We start from the raw sequence: 23147 nt of genomic DNA on the forward strand, positions 1-23147 counted from the left end.
GTTGAATATTACTTAGTACTTATACTCTAAAAATAACCCAAGTTGGGTTAAAAATGGACAAACCCAGTGGTTGGGTAGTTATATTTAACCCAACTATTGTTTAAAAATTACTGTATTGCTTGCTTAAAATGAACCCAAAATATGCTGGAAATGAACATTTATTAATATGTTTGATAAATAAACATTTATGTATATGTTTAATTAATAATTAAACAACCATTTATTAAATTGCTTATTAATAAATATTCACCTTTTGATTATTACTGTTGCCTCTAGTAATTATGTGTTTGATTTTTAAATTCCAACCTATTTTGGGTTCATTTTAAGCCAGCCATATACTAATTTTTAAACAATAGCTGGGTTAAAACAACCCAATCGCTGAGTGTGTCCATTTTCAACCCAACTTGGGTTGTTTTTAACCCAGCATTTTTTAGAGTGTACTGTGTAATCACACTGTAACAAGAACATATTTATCAAGTTATTACATATCAAGCCTACAAATACAAAATGACCAGAGACATTTATTAACAACCAGAGAGATTTATTAATAGGGTAAGTTTTTTGATTTCATGAATGCCTATTCTCTGCATTACTCTATATCACCCAAATACTGCTTGATGCTCGTCTTCTATCTTCCATTCTCCTCTCTCCAAATGTCTCTCAATTAACTGTATGAGGATTTTGAGGCAGCATAAATCCATCAGAACTGCTATATGGGCTGCAATCAAGGTCTAATCACTTCAGCATGCAGATGAGCTCAACATAGCCTCATAGTGTCGCATTTCTGGGACTTTTTCCCTCATTTGTCTTATGAGGAAACAATTCTAGAAGAGAGGAGGACATGAATGTCAGGTGTGACTCACTCCTCTAGAGACAGTGATAATGTCAGCTCTTCTCAGACGTGTGGATCTTTGCACACCAGGTTTCAATATTAAAAACACTAGATGAGACGTGTGAGAGCAATAAAAGAATGGCATTAACTTTAGCCGTGACAGTTTAATTGATTACGAGTGACAACTGCTGAAATGTTCACACATCCTTATAAATGACAAAAACAAGAATAGCGACAAATCGTTAAGTATATCAAATGACCTAGTATCAATACCAACACAAAATACAATTGGTTTAAATCAGTTGTTTGAATCTTTCCCTTTCAAGTGAGGCTATATATAATTTCTGACTGAATAGAAATAACTTGTATCAATCCTTTGTATATAATGTATTGTATGTGAAGGTATTGGCATAGCTGGCAATCGTTAGTTTGGATTTATTGCTTTAAATTTTTTTTTTTTTTTTTTTCCCAAAACAATGAGCCAAAAGATCCAGGTAAACTTAAATACACCTGGCATTTTTAAGAAACAAAACCTGAGAAAAAAAGGTTCGGGGCAACATTTTCAAATAAGCAAAATGACATACAAAACACTCTCACCTAACAAACAATCATAGGACATGAGCCTATGCTTTAACTGATCAGTACTAAGAGTTCCAGATCTGGTGAAATTCCACAGTGTTTTCAGTGTTTCAGGTCTAAATCTAGGCAATCTAGCACACTTTACTGTTCTGTTCAGTAAAAAAAGTAGCTGCAGAAGAAATAATGCAGAGAGAAGGAGCGCCTGTAACAAATACAGAACATACAAAAAAGAAAAAAATGCAATTCATTTGAATTTTTATTCTTTTAAATAAGAATGTGCCTCAGCACTCAATGTTGAAACAAGCTCTCTCAACAGTGTCTTTAAATAGATCGTCAACATCTTCAAGATCAGAAGCCAAAGTGCGGCCAAAAAGCAAAATGTTCTCCAAAAGTCTCTCCTCTTGTGGTGTGGACCAGCAGAGCTGCGGAACATTTTGGGAATAAAAAAATATGAAACTGCTTAAATTGTGCCCCGCCGACACTGCGCTACTGTGGGATGCTGTGGTTCGCTCTCTTTGGTGGCGGGGGTGGCATGAGCTCAGAGTCGGCTGGATGCTTCCGGGCCTGCATCTGAGCGCACCGGTCCAGAAACTCAAAGAGAATTTGCTTTGTGACAGGATGTTGGATACTGTTGCACACAGCTGTGAGGACAACAGGAGACAAAGTGAGAACAATAAATAGATACTGGATTTTCAGCAGAGTCTGGCTCAAAGCTTAAAGAATCTTGCTGAGCAAGTGAAGTTGTCAACTTGTTCATAGCTAGCTATATGAATAATAACCTTTGGATTAATGGTGCAGACATTTTAAGTCTATTATATCTAACTCCGTTATATTGCATGTCTTGCGAGTATATACTTCAAGATTAGTCCACTTTTAAATTAAATTTTCCTGATAATTTACTCACCCCCATGTCATCCAAGATGTCCATGTCTTTCTTTCTTCGGTCGAAAAGAAATTAAGGTTTTTGATGAAAACATTCCAGGATTATTCTCCTTATAGTGGACTTCAGTGGCCTCCAGATGGTTGAAGGTCAAAATTACAGTTTCAGTGCAGCTTCAAAGGGCTTTAAACAATACCAGATGAGGAATAAGGGTCTTATCTAGCGAAACGATTGTTCATTTTCGAAAAAAATACAACTGTATATGCTTTATAAACACATATTATCGCCTTGCATGTGCTTCTGCTTTCCGCATTCTTCAAAATGTTTACACTGTATGTCCAACACCTTCCCTATTCTACTTACGGAACGAACGCGGCGGCAGTTTCATTTTTTCCGTAAGTAGAATAGGGAAGGCGTAGGACATACGGCGTAAGCTTTTTGAAGAATGCGGAAAACGGAAGCACGTGCAAGGCGATAATATGTGTTTATAAAGCATATAGAGTTGTATTTTTTTCGAAAATGACCAATCGTTTTGCTAGATAAGACCCTTATTCCTCATCTGGTATCGTTTTGAACCCTTTGAAGCTGCACTGAAACTGTAATTTTGACCTTCAACCATCTGGAGGCCACTGAAGTCCACTATAAGGAGAATAATCCTGGAATGTTTTCATCAAAAACCTTAATTTCTTCTCAACTGAAGAAAGAAAGACATGAACATCTTGGATGACATGGGGGTGAGTAAATTATCAGGAAAATTTTATTTGAAAGTGAACTAATCCTTTAATAATTGTTTAATCTAGTCACCTAAACAGAAACTGATCTTGACCCTGGCTTTAGTATAACACATGTGAATCTTACCCATGGCTGTGTCATATGAGTTGGGGAAGCTCTTGTCAATCCTCTGCCGCATGAACACCCAGGTGTTATTGACGAACGTGCACTCAATTATTTTATTATCATACTGTTTCAGATCCTTTGTTATCTGTAACAAAAAAGAATAATAGGCATCAAAGCGCTAGTATAATCTTGAGAAAGAAATTACACAGTTGCATCATTCAAACCAAAAGACATTCTTGTAAACATGTACAAACCTCATTGTTGAAGAGTTACTATTTTATAGTATTTTCTTGTCATTTTATTTATAATGAAAGTAGAAAGATGAATAAAACAGATCAATATATCAGCCAAGCTTTTGAGAAGACAGAGGAGTTAATCTTGTGTGCATTACAAAGTTTTCTGCATCGTTTATCTGGTTTTCAAAATTCTTAGTGAATTTTGAGTTAAGGCACAATATGTAATATTTTTGGATTAAAATATCCAAAAACCACTGGAACAATGTTATAAATTTTGTTGACTTTTGTTCTTACATTATCCCTAATGTTTCAAAGAATGTTTAAATAAGCAATTTTAACAAGGACTCAGGCCATGTCCGTGCGTCGCCTATCAACGACATCATACCCTCAGTTTCCAGTTTTATTTTGTAGAAACCATAGAAACACCAAAGACGCTTTAATATATTAAGTGTTTTATTAGACAAGTGAGCAACTGTTTGGATACATTCATAGACAGAAAACTAATGTTATATAGCTCAACACAGTAAGTCTTATTGTTTAAATCTCGTTTTCTTGATTTACCACGAGTACAGTGTTTTACCATGCCTAATATCGATGTAACTAACTGCAGTGTGCAACAAGTGACTCATAGTAGCCGCCGAGTGAACGGACAGACAAGCATTATAACAACTTTCAACACACAAATGTATCTAATATAATAAAACAGCGCTGTGTTACCCCCACATATATGCATGACCAGAAGAAGCGGAAGCGGTCGTGTTTTGCGCTCGTCTCTCATTAGCAATCACTCCAGCGGCCTCGTTCCGTTCCAACGGCTTTCAGCCACACTCTGCTTCATACTACAGTACTGTTAATAAATCTTTAATACATTAGCTTATCCATGAGTATGATTTCTACCCAAGCCCCGTTGGATTCTTTTCCAATAACTGTAGATGTGAAGACAACGCCTCCCATGATTTCGCAAAATGAATGCATCATGAAGTTACGATTTTGTTTTGAAGCGACCTCTAGTGGCGAAAAATTACCTATTGTGCCTTTAAAGGATTAGTTCACTTTCAAATGAAAATTAGCCCAAGCTTTACTCACCCTCAAGCCATCCTAGGTGTATATGACTTTCTTCTTTCTGATAAATACTCTGAGACATTTGAATAAGTATCTTGACGCATCCAAGCTTTATAATGGCAGTGAACAGGGCCCACGAGTATGAGCTGAAGAAAGTGCTTCTATCCATCATAAACGTGTACTCCACACGGCTCCGGAGGGTTGATAAAGTCCTTATGAAGGGAAGCGATGTGTTTGTTTTTAAAAAAAATATCCATATTTAACAAGTTATTAAGTAAAATATCTAGCTTCCGCCAGACTGCCTTCCAAATTCAATGTACGAAGAAAGTGTAAAACTCTTGTCGTTCAAAAAGCTTACGCTACGTCCTACACCTTCCCTATTCAACTTACGGAAAAAGTGTAATTGACACGACGGCAGTTTACACTTTCTTCGTAACTTGAATACGGAAGCCGGTCTGGTGGAAGACAGATTTTACTTCATAACTTGTTAAATATGGAATTTTTTTTTTTTTTACACAAACACATCACTTCACTTCAGAAGGCCTTTATTAACCCCCCGGAGCCATGTGGAGAACACGTTTATGATGAATGGAAGCACTTTCTTCAGCTCATACTCCTGGGTCCTGTTCATTGCCATTATAAAGCTTGGATGCATCAGGATATTAATTAAAATATCTCCAAGAGTGATTATCAGAAAGAAGAAAGTCATATACACCTAAGATGGCTTGAGGGTGAGTTAAGCTTGGGCTAATTTTCATTTGAAAGTGAACCAATCCTTTAATGTTGTGTAAAATAAGTGCTTCATTTGTCATCCTTAAATTGTATTATTATATTTTAAAAAAATGTATTTGTTGACCACTACAGGAAATGCAGGAAGAGAGGGACACAAATGAAGGCTGGATACAAACCTTAAATATCTGCGCTAAATGTGCCTGCAGCTTATGTGCTAACCACAACCAAATTGTTGATACTTTTTGTAAGTTGTAAAGTAAATGCCGAAGCGTAATGTGTAATTACAGCCACAACACAGATGTCACAATACATGACAGTTTCACAAAGGCCTTAAGAAAACAGGAGCGTGTTTGGCCCAAGTAAGCGAGAGAAAGAATATCTCAAAGATAAAGAGAATAGATCCTCACTAAACCATGGCAGGTTGGTGTGTGGGGGAGGAAGTGAGCTGGCAGTAAAGCCGCCCCCTTCTGGGCCTATTGGCATGATGGGATGAGTAAATATCCTCACCATCCAACAGTGAAGGGCATCTGTGAGCACAGAGGGGAAGCTGAACATTTCAGGACTGACATACACACACAACAATATTCCAAGGATTAATTAACCTTTGGTGGTATAGTACCTTTTCTCGCAAAAAAAACAAGCATCCACACCAGAGTGTCTATACACGTACTGCCTTGCCGTAGCTGAGAGAACGCAAACATGGACCACTTAACAGACTCCGGCAGATTAGAATAGAGCCAAATATAATAGAGGCGTCAGGCCAGAGATTCAGTGATCACGCTTTTCACACCGCACACAACTACATACGCACAACCGTGGCAGAGATCCAGGGATGTTGTTCGGCTTTCGTCTGGCACCGAACATGATGCTCCTGTTAGTTTTGGATCGGACCATCACGACACCCCGGTCACACACTCGAAGTCCTGGCAGCCATTTACAAACACCACACGGTGCCTAAAGCAGCCAAATCCACTCCATTACAGCTAAAGCCTGCCAAACACCTTCTTGGTTTGTAATGATAATATGGTAGTTAACAATAAAAAAGTAAATCAATTTAATGAAAGTAACAGCCCCTCCAACCACATTTTTTTCAAATAATCATTACATTTTAAGAGTGCAAACAAAACATTAGCGGCAAATACTATGACTACTGCCTATTCACCAACTCAGGTGTGACCATCACATAATTAATATTCATGAGTCAAGCATTTTGAGATGGTTCATATACCCCTTTTTAACAAAACCAATAACTGCAACAAGATTCAATTCAGACGTGCTCTGTCTTGAGGATATTGAATAATTTGGGATGCTCTACGTCAGATTTGCCTCATGAACACAAGTCTATGTATAACAAGAAGTGGCTATTTTCTTGAAACTCAGTGCCACAATTTGGATAAGGAGTGTTTTGTGCACATTTTTCTTGCATGATTATGTAGCCGTTTCAATGGCGTGGCCAGAAATCCCCAAGAGAGTAGACCTTGGTGAAATACAGTGGACCGGTTAGGACTGTTCTGACTGTGCTGGAGTTAGGACGGTTCTGTCATGTGGTGTAGGCTGCTGCTCTGTCCTTTAAAATTGATTATTGAATGTCAGTCATAGTGTGTACTCAGTGTTAAGAATGCTACATGCTAACTTAGTTACCTTGGTCTATTTTGTTCATCATCACTTGTTTTGCAGAGTCTCTTTACCGAGAGCTCACAAGGATAAATATTTCATGAATGTAAAACAGAATATAGGACTGATGAACCCACAAATTTCCCCACTGAGATGTCAATTTATTGTATCACTGAAAAAGAAAAACCACAAAATGTGGAACAATTATCCATTTGGATTAGTGGACAATGTAGCCAGCAACAAATAATAGAAATGGTGGTCACGTTTACACATGCAAAATAAAAAATACACTTTTTCAATCATATAAAATTACATGCATGTTCATTATGAACTATGTGTCAGGGTTCTGCCCTGGCAGCCTTGTCTGTGTTGTCTTTGTTTCATGTCTCTATGTTTGTGTTGTGCATCAACACATGGCTTTGCCTTTGTTTGAGTCCAGTCATGAATACTGTTACAGTCCCAGAGCAGCTAGAGTCTGCTCCAGCCCCAGAGGGCATTTCAGAGTCCAATCCAGTCATTACTAAGTCTATCAAGTCTGCTCTAGTTATCCCTAAGCCAGCTCCAGTCAGCCCAGAGTCTGCAGAAAGCATTCCAGTCAGCTCAGAAGTGTCTGTATGTTTGTCCAATGTCTGTGGCTGAAGCCCTGAAGGGCGTATCAGCAGCCACTGAGTCCAGTCCTGCACCAGTCCCTGAAGTCCTGGAGGACGTTTCTAAGTCATTATCTCAGACTGTTCCCCAAAGATTCATCCTCCCTGCCAATGCAGTCATGTCCCCTGAGTTCATCCCCAAGTCCTTCCCCAATAAAGAATTTATCCCAAAGACGGTTTCTGACACCAAGGCCATTTTCAAGTCACGACCATTAGAGCAAGTCCATGTTCCCAGGAAGACCACAAAGTCCGTTCCTACCCCTCCCATCCCGCCCTCAGCGTTGCCTGGTTATTATGTGTTTCCTAAGTCAGCGTCTCCCTGGTCAGCCCCAAACTATTCCCCTGAATTCTTTCCCTCCCTCCCAGTCCCGCCCCCTGTGTTTCCTGTATGTCCCAGAACTTCAAGTTTTGTTCCCCGCCCACTCTCCCAGTTAGTACCTCCTCGGAGGTACTGGAGGCGTCCATTGGAGGGGGGGGTACTGTCAGGGTTCTGCCCTGGCTTGTCTGTGTTTCATGTCTCTATGTTGGTGTTGTGCGTCAGCACATGGCTTTGTCTTTGTTTGTGTTTGCCATGTGCTCCTCGTGTCCTGCCCCCTTGTTTGCTGTTACCGCACCCCCTTGTTTAGTCATTGTCTAGTCCTCATTTGCTTGAGTGTTCTTACCTGTTCCTCATGTGCTTTCCTCCCTTCCCCTCATGTAGTTGCTGGTTCATTGCATGTGTTTTCTTACGTGCGTGCCTTGTGTTTTGCCAAAGCCTAGAATTTATTCTCTTGATAATTTTTTGCTTCAGTCAAGTTTCAGGTTTTTGTTGCATTTTTACCTAGCTTTGCTTTTTGGGTTCTCTCTAGTTTTTGCTTTTGTTTCTCTAGTTCTAGTTCCTATTTTTTTTTACTCTCTAGTTTCCTGTTTGGTTGCAGTCTAGTTTTTATTTTGTTTTTGGCCTAGTTATATTTTCCTAGAATTTCTTTTGCTTTCTCTTTTTTTACTTTTAAAATTTCTATAGCTTTAATTTCTTCTTCTTTTGCAGTTATAGAGTTTGTGTTTTTCCTAGTCATAGTTTTTCCTGGTTTTCATTTTGTTCTTGTTTCTTGTTGTCTTGAGTCTTGTCTTGTGTTGGTTCCTGTCCTGCATCGCATACTGTTCCACCATGGTCATTGACTCTCTTGGTCTGGCAGCTGGACTGCTGCTCCTGTTACATCAAGTGTCGAGCCTCTGGTTCCCTGAGACTCCATTAATTCCCAGACCATTAGTATATTCTTGAAGTTTGATTGATTGAGTGAACCTTATGTGGCCTCTTCTCTGGGTCATTTGTATTCCTAAACTCCACTCCAATAACTGCTTTCATGTCCTAGTCTATAAAACTGCTTGTCTGTCTGTGGAAATTTCACCACACAACATGCTAAACAAACAGAATAATTTAATAAATGTTAAATGAAGGTAGAGACACAGTTACAGCACATCATAATTGGTTTAGAGCAAAGGAAACAAATACCAGTTATGAATGAACAAATACCAGTTACCATAGTTACCCATTAATTTACTATTAAGTGTGCATTTTAGAGACAGTAAAAAATAGCCTAAATGTTGTTTAGTGGGTTTCTTGCCAAGTGAACAACAACAACAACAACATCAACAACAACAAACAATTTCCAAAAAAGAAACTAGACTTGGACTCAAGACCAACACTTGAGATTTGTGAGCACAGACAGCAACTCCCCACGGCATGTTCATCCGACAAAATAGTGCTCTTCATGTGAAGTGTATGGGAGACTCGTTGATACAATAGAGATAGCATTAGTATGTTGTTAACTCTAAACTATAAAAACATGCAATAATGGGGTGAAATAATCCTCAAGATTTCTGCACTAAATTAATGCATATATAATCAGATTTACTCTCACTTCATCCTCCATCTCTTTCATTTATTTATTTATTTTTTTAATTCAAGGACAAAACACTCTTAATAGTTAATACATAGAATCAATGTAAAATGTGTCTGATTTAGCTAGGATGGCTAATTTTCATCTGTAGTCCCTCAGCAGTTTTATGTAAAAAGTAAAAAGATTACATTATGTAAATATACAATTATTACACTGAAATCCCTCTGAATGTTCACAATTTTGATTTGACAACAGTCATTTTTTTCATTTCTAGAGAAACCATAATGACTTCTAAGATATTTTAGTTCTGTCATGATTGAATTCCAAACATTGGTTCCTCTGAAAGTAAAATATAACTGACTAAAAGTATTCTTAGCCCCTTGTTTTAGCTATTGTGTACCTTCCTGTTAGCCTGACTTCGTCATACTCATATTCTAGGAAGAATGTGAGTCTGATACTGCTCCATTGCACTTGAATTATGGGGCGTGTCTTAAACGAACCAGCAAAAAAAACCTCTGCACTCAATTGGATAGACCTACAACCAATCAGAGCAACGCAGTAAGTGACGTATGTTGAACTTGTACTTAAACTTTGGCTGAATCCCGTTGGAAGGACGGCAAACACATCTTTCCCATCGACAAATGCCTTGATTGTGGTTCTTTGTTCGTCTTTTAAAATTAATGCGCTGTCGATTTCTTTTATTACAGACGTGATAGCGGAATCTAAACATCTTAATTCTCCAGCTGCAGTCATCGTTGGTGAAAACCAATTCAACCCAAGCGCTCTTTGATGACGTGGGTGGTTACGTAACCGCAGATAGCCTGTCCATCATCGATTAAAGCCCGCCCTGGCAATTTGATTGGCTCGGCCTTCTGGGAGCCGAGCATAATTACTCCACAATGGATCGAGTCTAGACCGAACTTCCCGTCCAAAAAATGTTGTGGGCGGGGTTCGGGCTGCACCCAGGCTACCTTCCTGTCATTCTTTCAACCCTTTAAGCCCTGAAGGCATTTTTAGAATTGTTTTTTTTTCTGAGTGATAGACACAAAAGTAAAGACTCCAAAACTCTAGTAAGGAGAGTGAAAAGGTAAGTATCATTTGATAGAAACTTTTTTAATTTTTAGTGAAAAAATTGATTACATTTGGACATTCTCATGCAGCATTTGGAACCAAGGTAGCCTTTTTGTTTCACCCTTGACACCCCCTAATCGCCCTTTTTAAAATTGTTAATCCAAGAGGAATATCACTTGATCAACGCAAGGGATTATGTTGATTATGGACTCATTTCAATCGTGAGCATCCACTGTAAGCAATGATGTGCTATTTTCTCTGATGATCTATGCATGTTTCATTGACGTTATAAGCGAAAACGCCATGTGAAAGCTACATCTGATTTTAGTTAACATAACTCTGTGAGGAATATCTTGTGATTGACGAATTAGATTATGTTGATTTTGGACTCATTTTATTTGTGAGAATGATGTGCCATTTTCCACAATAAGAGCATGTTTCATGAAGTTACAAGCGAGAACATGACAAATGCAGCATCCGTATATTATTTACATATGGGTCTAGCGGGGCTTCACATACAAAAACTTGTTCAAGTTTAATCAAAGCCCAAAACAATTATGCGTGTTATATTCTACTCCGTGTAGTACAAAAAAGTAAATTATGACAACTTTTTTTATTTATCAGCAAATAACTCAGCACTACTTAGGAGTTAATCAAATTGAAATCAAATGACACATTTTGTGTTGATCAAGGCAGTAATTTTGAAAAATTATTAATTATTATTCATTATTAATAGTTTTGTAGCTAGGTCCCGCGGCCTGTACACAGAAAGTTTAGAGGGACTATTCAGGACTCGTTAAGAGTTTATCTAAATAGTGAAAAAAACCTGAGTTTCTAAGCTTTAAAAAGATATCTATTTTGTGTTATTCCTGTCAGTGTTTGCTTAGTAATTTATAATTATGTTATAGTAGTAGTAATTAGTAGTCATAATAGTAATTATGATTTTTTTTTTTTTTTTTGCCACTTCAGGCTTACTGAATATGAGTTGAGCAAAAATCAACCCTATGAGTTGATAATATGAGTTGAGCAAAAACCAACACTAAATCAGCAAGTGCTCCAAAAATCATTTACCTGTATGTCAATCCAAACCTTGTCATTCCAGGTCTTTTCAATTAAACTTCAAAGGTTTCGGTCCATCCATTTGAAAGTCTAGGTAACCAAAACTTGGAAGATCCAAAAAGGTCATCAAGGCATCATGAAAATGAATCTGTATGAATTAAGTGGTTTAATCCAAGTCTTGTGATGCACGAGAACAATCCATGTATACCAAATGTGATGAACTCTATGTATGTGTTGATCATTGTTTAGATGTGAATAAAAGCCTAAATTAAATCTGTTCATCATGTAAAGTGATCTTATCTCTTCACAAGGCTTGGATTAAACCACTCAATTCATATGGATTCGTTTTACGACACCTTTATATAGCTTTTTGTGATCTTCTAAGTTTTGGTTAACTGGATTTTCAATGGCGGGATAGAAATCTCTCGGAAATTTGTGTTTCGAAGATTAACCTAAGTCTTATGGGTTTGAAATTTAAATTTTTGGGTGAACTAAGAATAGGCACGTTTGTGTACAAGTAGACATACAATATGATCCATCTTCCATTTAAAGTTAATTTACTGAGCATGTTGAAGTGCCAGCACTACAAAGGATATGTGAGATGTAAAGGATGTGATGTATGGTCAAAAAAGGTAACCTGTTTTAATTTAGAGGCCTACTTTTCAAAACAGCCTTTACGTAAATAGTCCGCCTATGACACTTTAAACTGTTGTCTCGGTAGACCGATCACTGCTTCAGTACAGGGCTTGTGTGTGACACAATGTTCACCTGTCTGACTCAATTAATTAAAAGCACATCATGTAAAGAGCACTTGAAAATGACATGACTATCTTTAGCAGCGCCTGTACTTGCGGTGAATCAGACATTGGGAACGCTGACAGAAGGAATTATCAAAGAAGCAAACCAATGTTTCTCTCACCTTCATTTGTGCAAAGGGCATGTCATAGCTCCCCACGTACAGGAGACCCACCGTCTGCGGGATCAGTCTGGAGAAAGAACCAAAATAAAGATCTAAATTAAATTTCACATCCGGACAAGCAAGCATTGTGATATTCCCCAAGACAGCGGAACTCAGGGAAATAATACCAGCTCTGCTTTGGAGGATGTCCTCTGATACTGCCATGTAATTATCTGGGCTTCATAATAAGTGCCTGTACGACTTTCACAGTCAGGATGAGGTTTGAATGTTTGGAAGGGAGTGTTTTTTAAGGACAAGAATCAAGGATTTTAAAATCAACAAAGAAAAAGTTTTTTAATGGGATGTGGTAAATATAGCACTGGCCTGATTGAGTCACTGGAATTAATGCACTGAATCCCAGCACATAAATATAATATAATATATTAGGGCTGTCAATAGATACATTTTTTTCAATCAACTTTTGTGCGATTAATCACAAACTTATCATGAAATTAAGCATACATTATCTTGTTTAACGCATATATTTTGCCATTATTTGCTATATCCAGCAAAGTAAACTATCTTGAAGGGTTATTCTCACAAAACTGTATTTTCTGCAAGCTTTTTTCAAAGCAAATTACATGACAGATAAAAAAATTATCCTGAATGTGTGTGGAATGTACTGCTGAATGTACTGAAATATGTCCACGCTTAAATACAATGTGCGATCAAATGTGTCAAGAGCACACATACACTGTTTGTTTGCGCATCAATGTAACAGACTCACGTACGACTCCTGTATGTCACTGCAATCATCTTAACCTTGATTTCAATCCACATCCAATTAAAACTTTACTAGCGAGAAGCTGGTTTGCTTTATCCAGCCTAGAAACAGATGTTTTGACATTCCATTCAGTGCTTCAGTCTGTATTTCACACGGAGCAATGCATGAGGGCTCACGCTCTTCAGAAACAGTGTTTTAAAGCTAAACAGACACTGGAATTAATAATTCACAGAAAACTGGCTGTGAGTCATTTTTCTCTCTGATGTAATAAACCTGGACTTCTAAGATAATGTAACTGCATGATGTAAATTATGTTAATGACACAATTTCACATGCTTCAGGAAACACGCCGCAGTAAGAGCCAGAGGTGAAAACTCTTTGAATCTCTCTGTAGTTACTTTGTCTTCTGGGAAGTATCTTCTGTAGCTTCTAAATAGTAGTACTGAATCAAAAAAAAATATGTTCAAAAGTTTTTCAGGGGCCATATTCAAAAACATTTTATCTTACCACTAAGAGTTCTCCTAAATAGCAGTAAAAGTTCTTAGCTAAGAGTTTTCTCTCAAAACCTATTCACAAAGCTGTTGAGACAAACTTTTACTAAGGAATAGACAGAAGTCTTAAGCTAAGAGAAAGGGCGGGGTTGACCTCGTTGCTATGGAGTATACACACAGTGATTGGCTGATGGAGGAGGAGTCAGTGATTTAATCATAGAAATATTGTAGAATGAGGTGTCATGTTTTTATATTAAAATAAAGGTTTTAAAATACAAATGTTGCCCTATTCAAATAAATATTTTTTAATAAAAATGTTGCCATATTCAAATAAAGGTTTAGTATATACAGTTAAATTGTCCGCCCCTTGGATGTCTGCATCTCAAGAGAATGCAGAATTCAAGTGACAAATTATGTTTTATAAACAAAGTTTGGGAGAAAAACATTCAAACGGTCTTTCTTATCAGCTCGAGAGGAGGAATATATACACAGACGAGAGCAGACTCGCCTATAGTTACTTCGGCAGTTTTCTGCATCGCGGAAGCCCTCGATCCCCTTGGACAGCACGCCAAATACACTTAATTCTATTCAATCATTTGTAAATGTGAACTCATGAAAACCACTGCCACAGGTATTGTCCATCGGACAATATTATTTATTTGTTAAAGATTTATTTTTGATGCCTCATTGTAGATTCAAATCTATAAATCAAAATGTATTGCATTTATGAAGAAAAAGTTGAGCACCTAAGGCTCTATCGCTATTACCTCAATGGTGTACAGTGTCTTTGGGTGGATTAGGACTGTTTGTGATTTGGTCTTAGTAACTTAGGAGTTCTCTTGACTACTCCTAATGTTTCACAGATTTAGGAGCTACTTTTAGTGCTAAAATGCTTTGTGAAATACTCTTAGAGCAAAAATTTAGGACTCCTAAAATTAGGACTGACACGCCCATTATTTTTAAGAGTTTCTCCTAAATCGGCAATTTAGGAGCTACTTTTAGCCTTAAGATGTTTTGTGAATACGGCCCCAGGACAAACAAGGGACTCGTTATTTTGTCTTGTGGACTATATTTAAACATCTTTTATGTAAAATATATTATTCAGGACTGTACTAAATAAAAAATAACACACATTTTGTATGATCCGTCTTATTTTGTTAAAAGAATTAATATTCAGATTCTGCAAACTTTTGACCACAACTGTTTATTTGCTTGGTAAGATTTTTAAATGATTTTGAAATAAGTCTCTCCTCACCAAGGCTGCATTTAATTGATCAAAAATGCAATAAAAACTGTAATATTGTGAAATGCTATTCAATTTAAAATAACCGTTTTCTATGTGAATATATTTTAAAATGTAATTTATTCCTGTGATCAAAGCATCATTTCAGCATCACAGAGGTGTAAAGTATTTGAGTAAATGTAATTACTTAAGTATCTTTTTGGCTACATTGTAGTTGTACTGAGTAGCAAAGATATTGGCAACTTTTACTCTCTACTTGACTACATTTTTGTACAAGTAAATGTACTTTTTCCTCCACTACATTTGTGATGAGTAATGCAATTACACACTACATTTTTCATGGCAGCTTACTTTTTCTGCAGCAGTTTGTTTCTGATATAAAGAAGCGATTTTGCCAGCCAAGGGCATTGAAGGTACTATATCTTGTGCGTTTTGCCTTTACCCAAACTTGTCAACAAGGCTACTTTACGTGAATGTAAGTGCATTAGCAGGTAGTTGCTGATCGTAGGTGTTTGATTTATTAGATGAGGAATTGACTGCAGCTGACGATGATGCTCAAACCAGCACATACAACTGACTATTTAATTCTACTTAACATTGTTTTATTTATACGCTATATTGAAAAGAGCTTTTTGAAGGATATTGGTTTACTTATGACCTTTTTGAGCACTTGAGCTTTACTGAGACTTCAAAGTTTGTAGACATTTAAATGGTTGTTGTGTCGACCTTGATTTATTGCAATATTGAGGTGTTCAGTTTTATTTTTATTTTAGAAAATAAACTTGATTTCTCATCTCACAAATCAATTGTTTCTTACTTCCACCGGCATGTCTCTAGGTGTGTTGAGGACTAGTGCATCTCTGAGCCTACATTCAGCATGAGTAAAATACTTTAAGACTTTTACTCAAGTCGTATTGGAATTGGTTACTTGTAACTTGTAGTGGAGTCATTTTCGACGTAAGGTATCTGTACTTTTACTCAAGTATGGTTTTCAGGTACTCTTTACACCTCTGCAGCATCATAACTCCAGTCTTCAGTGTCACATGATCCTTCAGAAATCATTCTAATATGCTGATTTGCTGCTCAAAAAACATTTCTGATTATCATCATCAATGATAAAAACATTCGTGCTGCTTAATATTTTGTGGAAAGCATTATAATATTTTTTTTCATGATTATTAGTTGAACATATATACAGTTCGAAAGAACAGCATTGATTTAAATATTGGTGAGAATATTAACATTCAGCTTTGTATATTTAACACACAGATCAATTCATTAAACAGCTGATTTTGCCTCGCTGACCCATATTTGGATGAAAAAACAAAAAACAATGAATTCAAATTAATGATAAAAAATAAAACAATATAAGCCACTTTTTAATCTATGTATATCACAGAGAGTCACATATGTAATATCTTTGAATTGTCTTCATTTGGGGGCTTTTCTCAGCAAATACTGATCTGCCTATTATAATGAATTCCATTAAAACTTTGTATTGGAATGGATTAAAAGCCATAATAAACATCAACTGGACTTTGTATGGTCTAAATGATCACATCACACCTGACATCTCATCTGAAAGCTGACAACCTAATGCAAATGATTCATCTGACTGAAAAAAAAAATGAATAAAGGAGGACTGGAAATGGATTCAGAATGAGAATCAGTGATCACTGCAAATGTTTCCTTTGTCTTTCATTTCCCAACAAACAGACTTGAGGATACTGTAGCCCTCTGCTCTCATCACCGGCAGTCTATAATGGTCCCAGCTGTTCACATGTACACGCCCACTAAAATGTGTTACCATCCAAAATAGTAGTGAATCACCGGGGAGGAGACCGGATCCAAACCCTGACACTGAGGGCAAAAGAACAGCCTGCCAGTCAAGCTAATGGTGCTGTATATTTGGAAGTTCCCGAAACACCATGACTGTTTTCATCCTCTGTTACTGTGAGCTTGTTTTATCCCTTTGAAATGCATAACACTTCACAGCCTTTTGCCAAAAAATGAAACCAATGTAGTTGTTTACATGGCAATTTGGGATCAACTTCAGTGTGAACCAGACCTCAACATCAACCGACTGACTGTCCATAAAAGCTCCAGGCTCATCGTTCTCTGTCTCTTTAGCAGCAGGCTGCTCTTTCAGCAGGTGTACTTCACACTGTTGTGCCATTACTATTTCCATAAATGGTATAGGAATGTGTGAACTGCTGAAAGGTGGATTTCTCTCTTCCTATTATAATTAAGACCATCAAGCTCAACCATCTGTTGACTGCTCAAAAAAATCATTTAGGAGTATTTGGGCTTCTTTATTTACTCGATGATAATGTTTCAGAGGAAATTCCATGAAATTTATTCATGAAACACTGACATAAACAGACTGGATGAACTGGATGGCTACATGTCAGCCGCAATCTGTGAAACTGCTGGATCACAAATGTAAAGCCCCGTTCACACTGACAGTGATTAAATGGTTACCAAGGTATCCAACCATCTCAGTCAGCAGATCACTCTCTGCAATATCATTGGTCGTCGCTGTAGTGTGTCACTGCTCAATTGCATAAGGGTCAAGGACAAATAAGAGTGTCCTCGATAAAGGAAAAAACCTGTTCAAAACATGTACCAGGTTCTCATAAATGTACTCTCTGTATTCACGTTGGGTTCATTTGGTTTCATTCAAATACATAATATATAAATAACAGTTTAAATTTAATGACACAAAAATTTTAATTTTTTCATGTTCATGTGAATGTATTCATGTATAATTCAATAATTCAATAATCTGAAATATTCTACAGGTGTCCTCACTATATCATTTCCAGTTGAAGTTTTTTTTCTACATGTCTCTGCATGTTGGTCACACCACATGACTTTTAATCAGAAAACAAACGTTTTTGAAATATGAATAAGCAGTGAAACAGTTTTGTTAATATATATTTCTAATAAGTAATAATAGAAGATTATGGCAAACTACTTACGGTTGTCTTTTCAATTAATTTAAGTCTTGTAATGAGGATTTTTTTTCCTCAATATGATATCAGGACAGTTGTAACGTCCTGAATTTTTTATTTTTTTTTAAATCAGAAATTAAACAGATGTTTATCATAGAAAAGTTAAATTCAAGTCATTGTATGAATGAATTGCACTGTTAATGTATTTTAAAATAAATTAGAAAAAATATAGTATAAATTGTCCAGTCTCCAAAATTAGCACAATGCAAAATGGATACTAAAATACAATATCACTTATCAGAGAAAGGAACATGGAGTGACCAAGCCGAAAATGGGAAGATAGTTCACCTTTTAACGAGTCTGGGACTCCAAAGGAGAGTGTTAGATTGTTGGCAAGTTTCAACTTTAGCCCTATGATGGAGAAGTCCTGGTGTCTTGTCATAGAAAGCCTTTGGAAGAACTTGAAAACCCCAAATCGCTCACTACTAAAAGTTTGAAGGGTTGTGAATAAAATCATCTCTGCTTGGTCAATGACAGATGTAAAATAAATATTTTCTGCTGTTTTGCAATGTGTGGTTCCAGCAGTCTTGCAGAATTTTCTCTTCACAAGCAGTGCCACCTCTCTTTCTCTCTCGCTCTCTCTCTCTCTCTCTCTCTCTCTCTCTCTCTCATTTACTTGTTCTCTCTCTCTCTCTCTCTCTCTCTATTGAAACTGAATTGGGAACTTGCAGCTTTCAAACTGTGAAAATACAAGGTCAGTGGAGATGCCACTGCTGCAGATCATGCAAATATTTAGTAGTATACATTCAAAAGACTCAAAGTTTTGCTCCTTTTTACACTACAGAATCTGTAAATTCACAAGGAGAAGGTTTGAGTTTTTCTTTACCCTTTCAGGTTAAGGCTTTTTACAAAAATGTTAGTTGACCATTTAGACATGTTCTGAAAGAATTCTTTCTGCTTCTCTGAACACTTGAAGCATGTTTGCGAGAGCTGCTAGACTTATGAAATGTTTTCAAACAACACAAATTGGAAGTACAAATTCATTTCCTTAAAAATTGTACCAAATGAACCCAAGGTCTTCTCATTACTGCTCTCCAGCATTCAGTGTCGTCTATGCAAAGAGTCAGGGGTTCTTGTAATATTTTACCCATCTCATTTCAAAGCTCTCGGCAAATAAAGAGGGCATGGTGAGAGGGAAAAACACTTCCAGATAAAGAGAGTGAGAGAAAGAGAGAGAAAGCTGTGTGGGAGGAGAGTGGAGATGTCATCTTTCTCTGTTTCCTGGCAGGGAAGTAACCCCGCTAATAACCTCAGCCGCTCGCTGACACATCTGCTGCAGAAAAGCCAGGACTCTGTGATGCTTCCTTGACACACACTGCCCATTGGCTTTCAGAAAATATATATATTTAACATACCCAAAAGCTTGAGAATTCTGAAACATGTCAATCAAAGCTTAGAGCAAAATATCCACTGTGTAAAATCCAAATGCTGATGTAAAAACGTTTACATGCATACATTTGGTCATCAAAATAATGTTGAGATTGGGCCAAGCCATCCTAGGTGTATATGAATTTTTTTCTTTCAGACGAATACAATCTGAGTTATATTAATAATTACGTTGATGCTCTAAAGCTTTAAAATGGCAGTGCACAGAAACCACCTGTTTGAATCTTAAAAAAAGAAAAATACATACATTCATCAAAAACATACTCCACACGGCTCCGGGGTGTTAATAAAGCCCTTCTGAAACAAAGCTATGCATTAGTGTAAGAAAAATATCCAGATTTAACACGTTATGAAGTAAAATATCTAACTTCCGCCAGACCTTTTTCTGTATTAAACTTACGAAAAGTCGTAAGTTGAATACAGAAGGCGTAGGACATTATTAATATAACTCCGATTGTTTTTGTCTGAAAGAAGAAAGTCATATCCACCTAAGATGGCTTGAGGGTGAGTAGATCATGGGGTAATTTTCATTTTAAAGTGAATTAATCCTTTAAGTCCTATCTTTCTTTTAAAGTAAGGAGGAGATTGGTAGATGCTACTTTCTTGTCAGTGTTGGATTATTGTGATATTTAGATGCAGGCGACTAAGCATTGTTTACAGGTGTTGGATTCTGTTCATCATGGAGCAATAAGGTTTATTACTAATTCAAAAGCCCTTACCCATCATTGTTTACTGTACTTTCGGGTTGGATAGCCTGTGTTGTCATCTTGTAGACTCAAGCACTGGTACATATTTATATATAAAATTATTCCGGGTTTGCTTTCCTCTTATTTACAGCAGTATATCATTCAAAATGGTGTAAAGAATTATTGTCTTTGTTCACAAGATTATTATCTTTTAAATATCCCAAAAGTCTGTACAAATATGGGTAAAAGGGCATTTAGTTATACTGCTCCATTTGATTGGGACCAGTTACAAGATAAATTATGCTTTAAAGAGTTGGTCTCTCTAAATGAATTTAAGGGTATTTTAAATGATTTGGTCTCGGATTTACCTAAATGTGTGTACATTTTGTATATGTAAATTAATGTATTTTATTTTATATTTAAATGTTTTGTTGTTGTTTAATTAAGTGTGCTGCCTATCTTGGCCAGGACCCCCTTTGTAAAAGAGATTTTAAATCTCAAGAGTTGTAATTCCTGTTTAAATAACGGTTATCAAATTACCAGTGGGTATTCAGTTCGCTATATGACTCTTATCAGTATTATTATTTTTATTTTAATTTTGATAATAATAGCATAGTATTTTGTTTGTGAGTTTGAAACACTTTTGCAAGCTGCCTTATAAATCCATTTATCCCAAGAGTCGGCACTAAAGCTCCATTCATGCATTCTGCCTGTTCTATTTTTAAGTTTTGCTCTACGTATTCATGCGTCACACGAACGTCTTTCTCCACTGCATCTTGCTATTTTCCTTTTTTGAGTTTATAAAATGGCTTGTCATAGTTCAATAGTTTTAACTTTTGTTGCGCAGGGCATCAGTGTCAGTTTTAAACCAATAGACCAATGAGAAGAGTGTGTGGGTGGGACACAGAGTATACAGTAACAACTGTGCATTTGCCTCAGGGTTTAGAAACTACATTTTTGATGTGTTTGAGCAGAAACAGCTTTTTTTAGTTCTAGCCTCCTTTCCAAATGGTTAAATTGAAATAAAAGGAAACTTAATAATATTATTTTCAATGAAAGTTATATCATTAAACACACAGATGCAGATCTTAAAGGGATAGTTCAGTCTAAAATAAAAAAATTAACTCATTGTTTACTCATCTGGTGTTGTTCTAATTAATGCCATATGCCCTTCTTTCTTTTATGGACCACAAAAGGCAGTGAATAGCGACCAGCATCAAGCTTTTTAATTATTATTATTTTTTTAATAAAAAGTACCACAGAATGGTTCCATGCGACACGTGCCATGTATTCCAAGTGTCCTGGAGGTATACGATAGGGTTTGATAAAAAACAAACTGAAATTCAATGTATTATTTGCATTCGTAAGGCTATTAGTGCCTCAGTTCACTCTGCTTCACATAGAAAATGCACACAAGTTATGGAAAAATCAAGATGAATAAAAACATGACATAAAATACAATGCCTAGAAATCACAAAAAAAGTATTTGTGCACTTTCTTCACTGAGTTAAATATCTGAATTAAATGGACTGGAACTCTGTTTTTCTGATGACAGTCAGAATGACAGTTGACAGATGTGAATGTGATAACTTCTTGTTATGATGAACACAGAGAAGACGTTACATTGATCGTATTTCATGTCGCATTTTAAGCATCAAGCTTAAAAAGCTTGATGCTGGACACTGTTCACTGCCATTATGGACATTTTTTCTTTTGTGGTCCATAAAATAAAGAAGATTAGAATTAGAACAACACCAGGGTGAGTAATTGATGAATTAACTTTCATTTTAGTGTGAACTATCCCTTTAAGTCATCTGATTTGACATAAGTGTAAAAATAAGATTGATGTTTGACAGCATCTTACAACAGCAGGAGCTTCCTGGTGCAGAATCTGGTATTGAACAGGTGAACTCTTTCCCTTATACTGTAAGAGCATAATAAAAACACAGAGTGTGTATTTGCATTCCACTGCATTTGATTTTTAATTGTTTGCAAATGACAGCTGAGATGCATTTTGCTGTTGTTCTCCGCGTTCTTTTTCATTCTGCTTTGCGAATGGAGTCCTGTGTGAATGATCCCTTAAAAGTGCCATCGAACGTTTTTTTTTACAAGATGTAATATAAGTCTAAAGTGTCCCCTGAATGTGTCTGTGAAGTTTCAGTTCAAAATACTCTATAGATTTTTTTTTTAATAAATTTTTTTAACTGCCTATTTTGGGGCATCATTAAATATGAGCCGATTTATGCTGTGCGGCCCCTTTAAATCTCGTGCTCTCAGCCCACGGAGCTCGCACTTGCCTTAAACAGTGCCTACACAAAGTTTACACAGCTAATATAACCCTCAAATGGATCTTTACAAAGTGTTCGTCATGCATGCGGCATGCATGCGTCGGATTATGTGAGTATTGTATACTGTTATATTGTTTACATTTGATTCTGAATGAATTTGAGGCTGTGCTCCGTGGCTAACGGCTAATGCTACACTGTTGGAGAGATTTATAAAGAATGAAGTTGTGTTTATGAATTATACAGACTGCAAGTGTTTAAAAATGAAAATAGCGACGGCTCTTGTCTCCGTGAAGTACATTAGCAACATGCTAACGAAACATTTTAGAAAGACAATTTACAAATATCACTAAAAATATCATGATATCAATGATCATGTCAGTTATTATTGCTCCATCTGCCATTTTTCGCTGTTGTCCTTGCTTGCTTACCTAGTCTGATGATTCGGCTGTGCACATCCAGATGTTAATACTGCCTGCCCTTGTCTAATGCTTTTCATAATGTTGGGAACATGGGCTGGCATATGTAAATATTGGGGGCGTCTACCCCGACTGTTACATAACAGTCGGTGTTATGTTGAGATTCGCCTGTTCTTCAGAGGTCTTTTAAACAAATGAGATTTATATAAGGAGGAGGAAACAATGGAGTTTGAGACTCACTGTATGTCATTTCCCAAGATAAATTCAATTTTTCATTCGAGGACACCTTTAATGTGCTAAAACAGTGATAACGAAGAACCAAACATATATATATATATATATATATATATATATATATATATATATATATATATATATATATATATATATATATATATATATATATATATAAATAATATTTCATTTTTAATTAAGGTATTTATTTTATTTACATGTTGCTTAGTGTAAAAACTTGCATTGTGAATTTAGATTCTGGATTCATCCATTTATCA

The 23147-nt window shown here is 36.4% G+C and overlaps 1 protein-coding gene across 2 annotated transcripts in view; it reads right to left on the bottom strand.

Annotated features, from left to right (window-relative positions):
* Positions 1–546: 546 nt before the first annotated feature.
* Positions 547–23147, bottom strand: part of rngtt (RNA guanylyltransferase and 5'-phosphatase) — a 152893-nt gene continuing 130292 nt past the window's right edge. For both annotated transcript variants that reach the window (XM_067383569.1, XM_067383570.1), the window contains 3 exons: positions 12349–12415; positions 3150–3273; positions 547–2052 (listed from right to left, as the gene is read on the bottom strand). In XM_067383569.1, coding sequence (XP_067239670.1) covers positions 1898–2052; positions 3150–3273; positions 12349–12415 — 346 coding nt within the window. In that variant the 3' untranslated portion in view covers positions 547–1897. The remainder of the gene's footprint in view (positions 2053–3149; positions 3274–12348; positions 12416–23147) is intronic.

Source organism: Chanodichthys erythropterus, chromosome 4 (genome assembly GCF_024489055.1).
Source record: "Chanodichthys erythropterus isolate Z2021 chromosome 4, ASM2448905v1, whole genome shotgun sequence".
NCBI lineage: Eukaryota > Metazoa > Chordata > Actinopteri > Cypriniformes > Xenocyprididae > Chanodichthys > Chanodichthys erythropterus.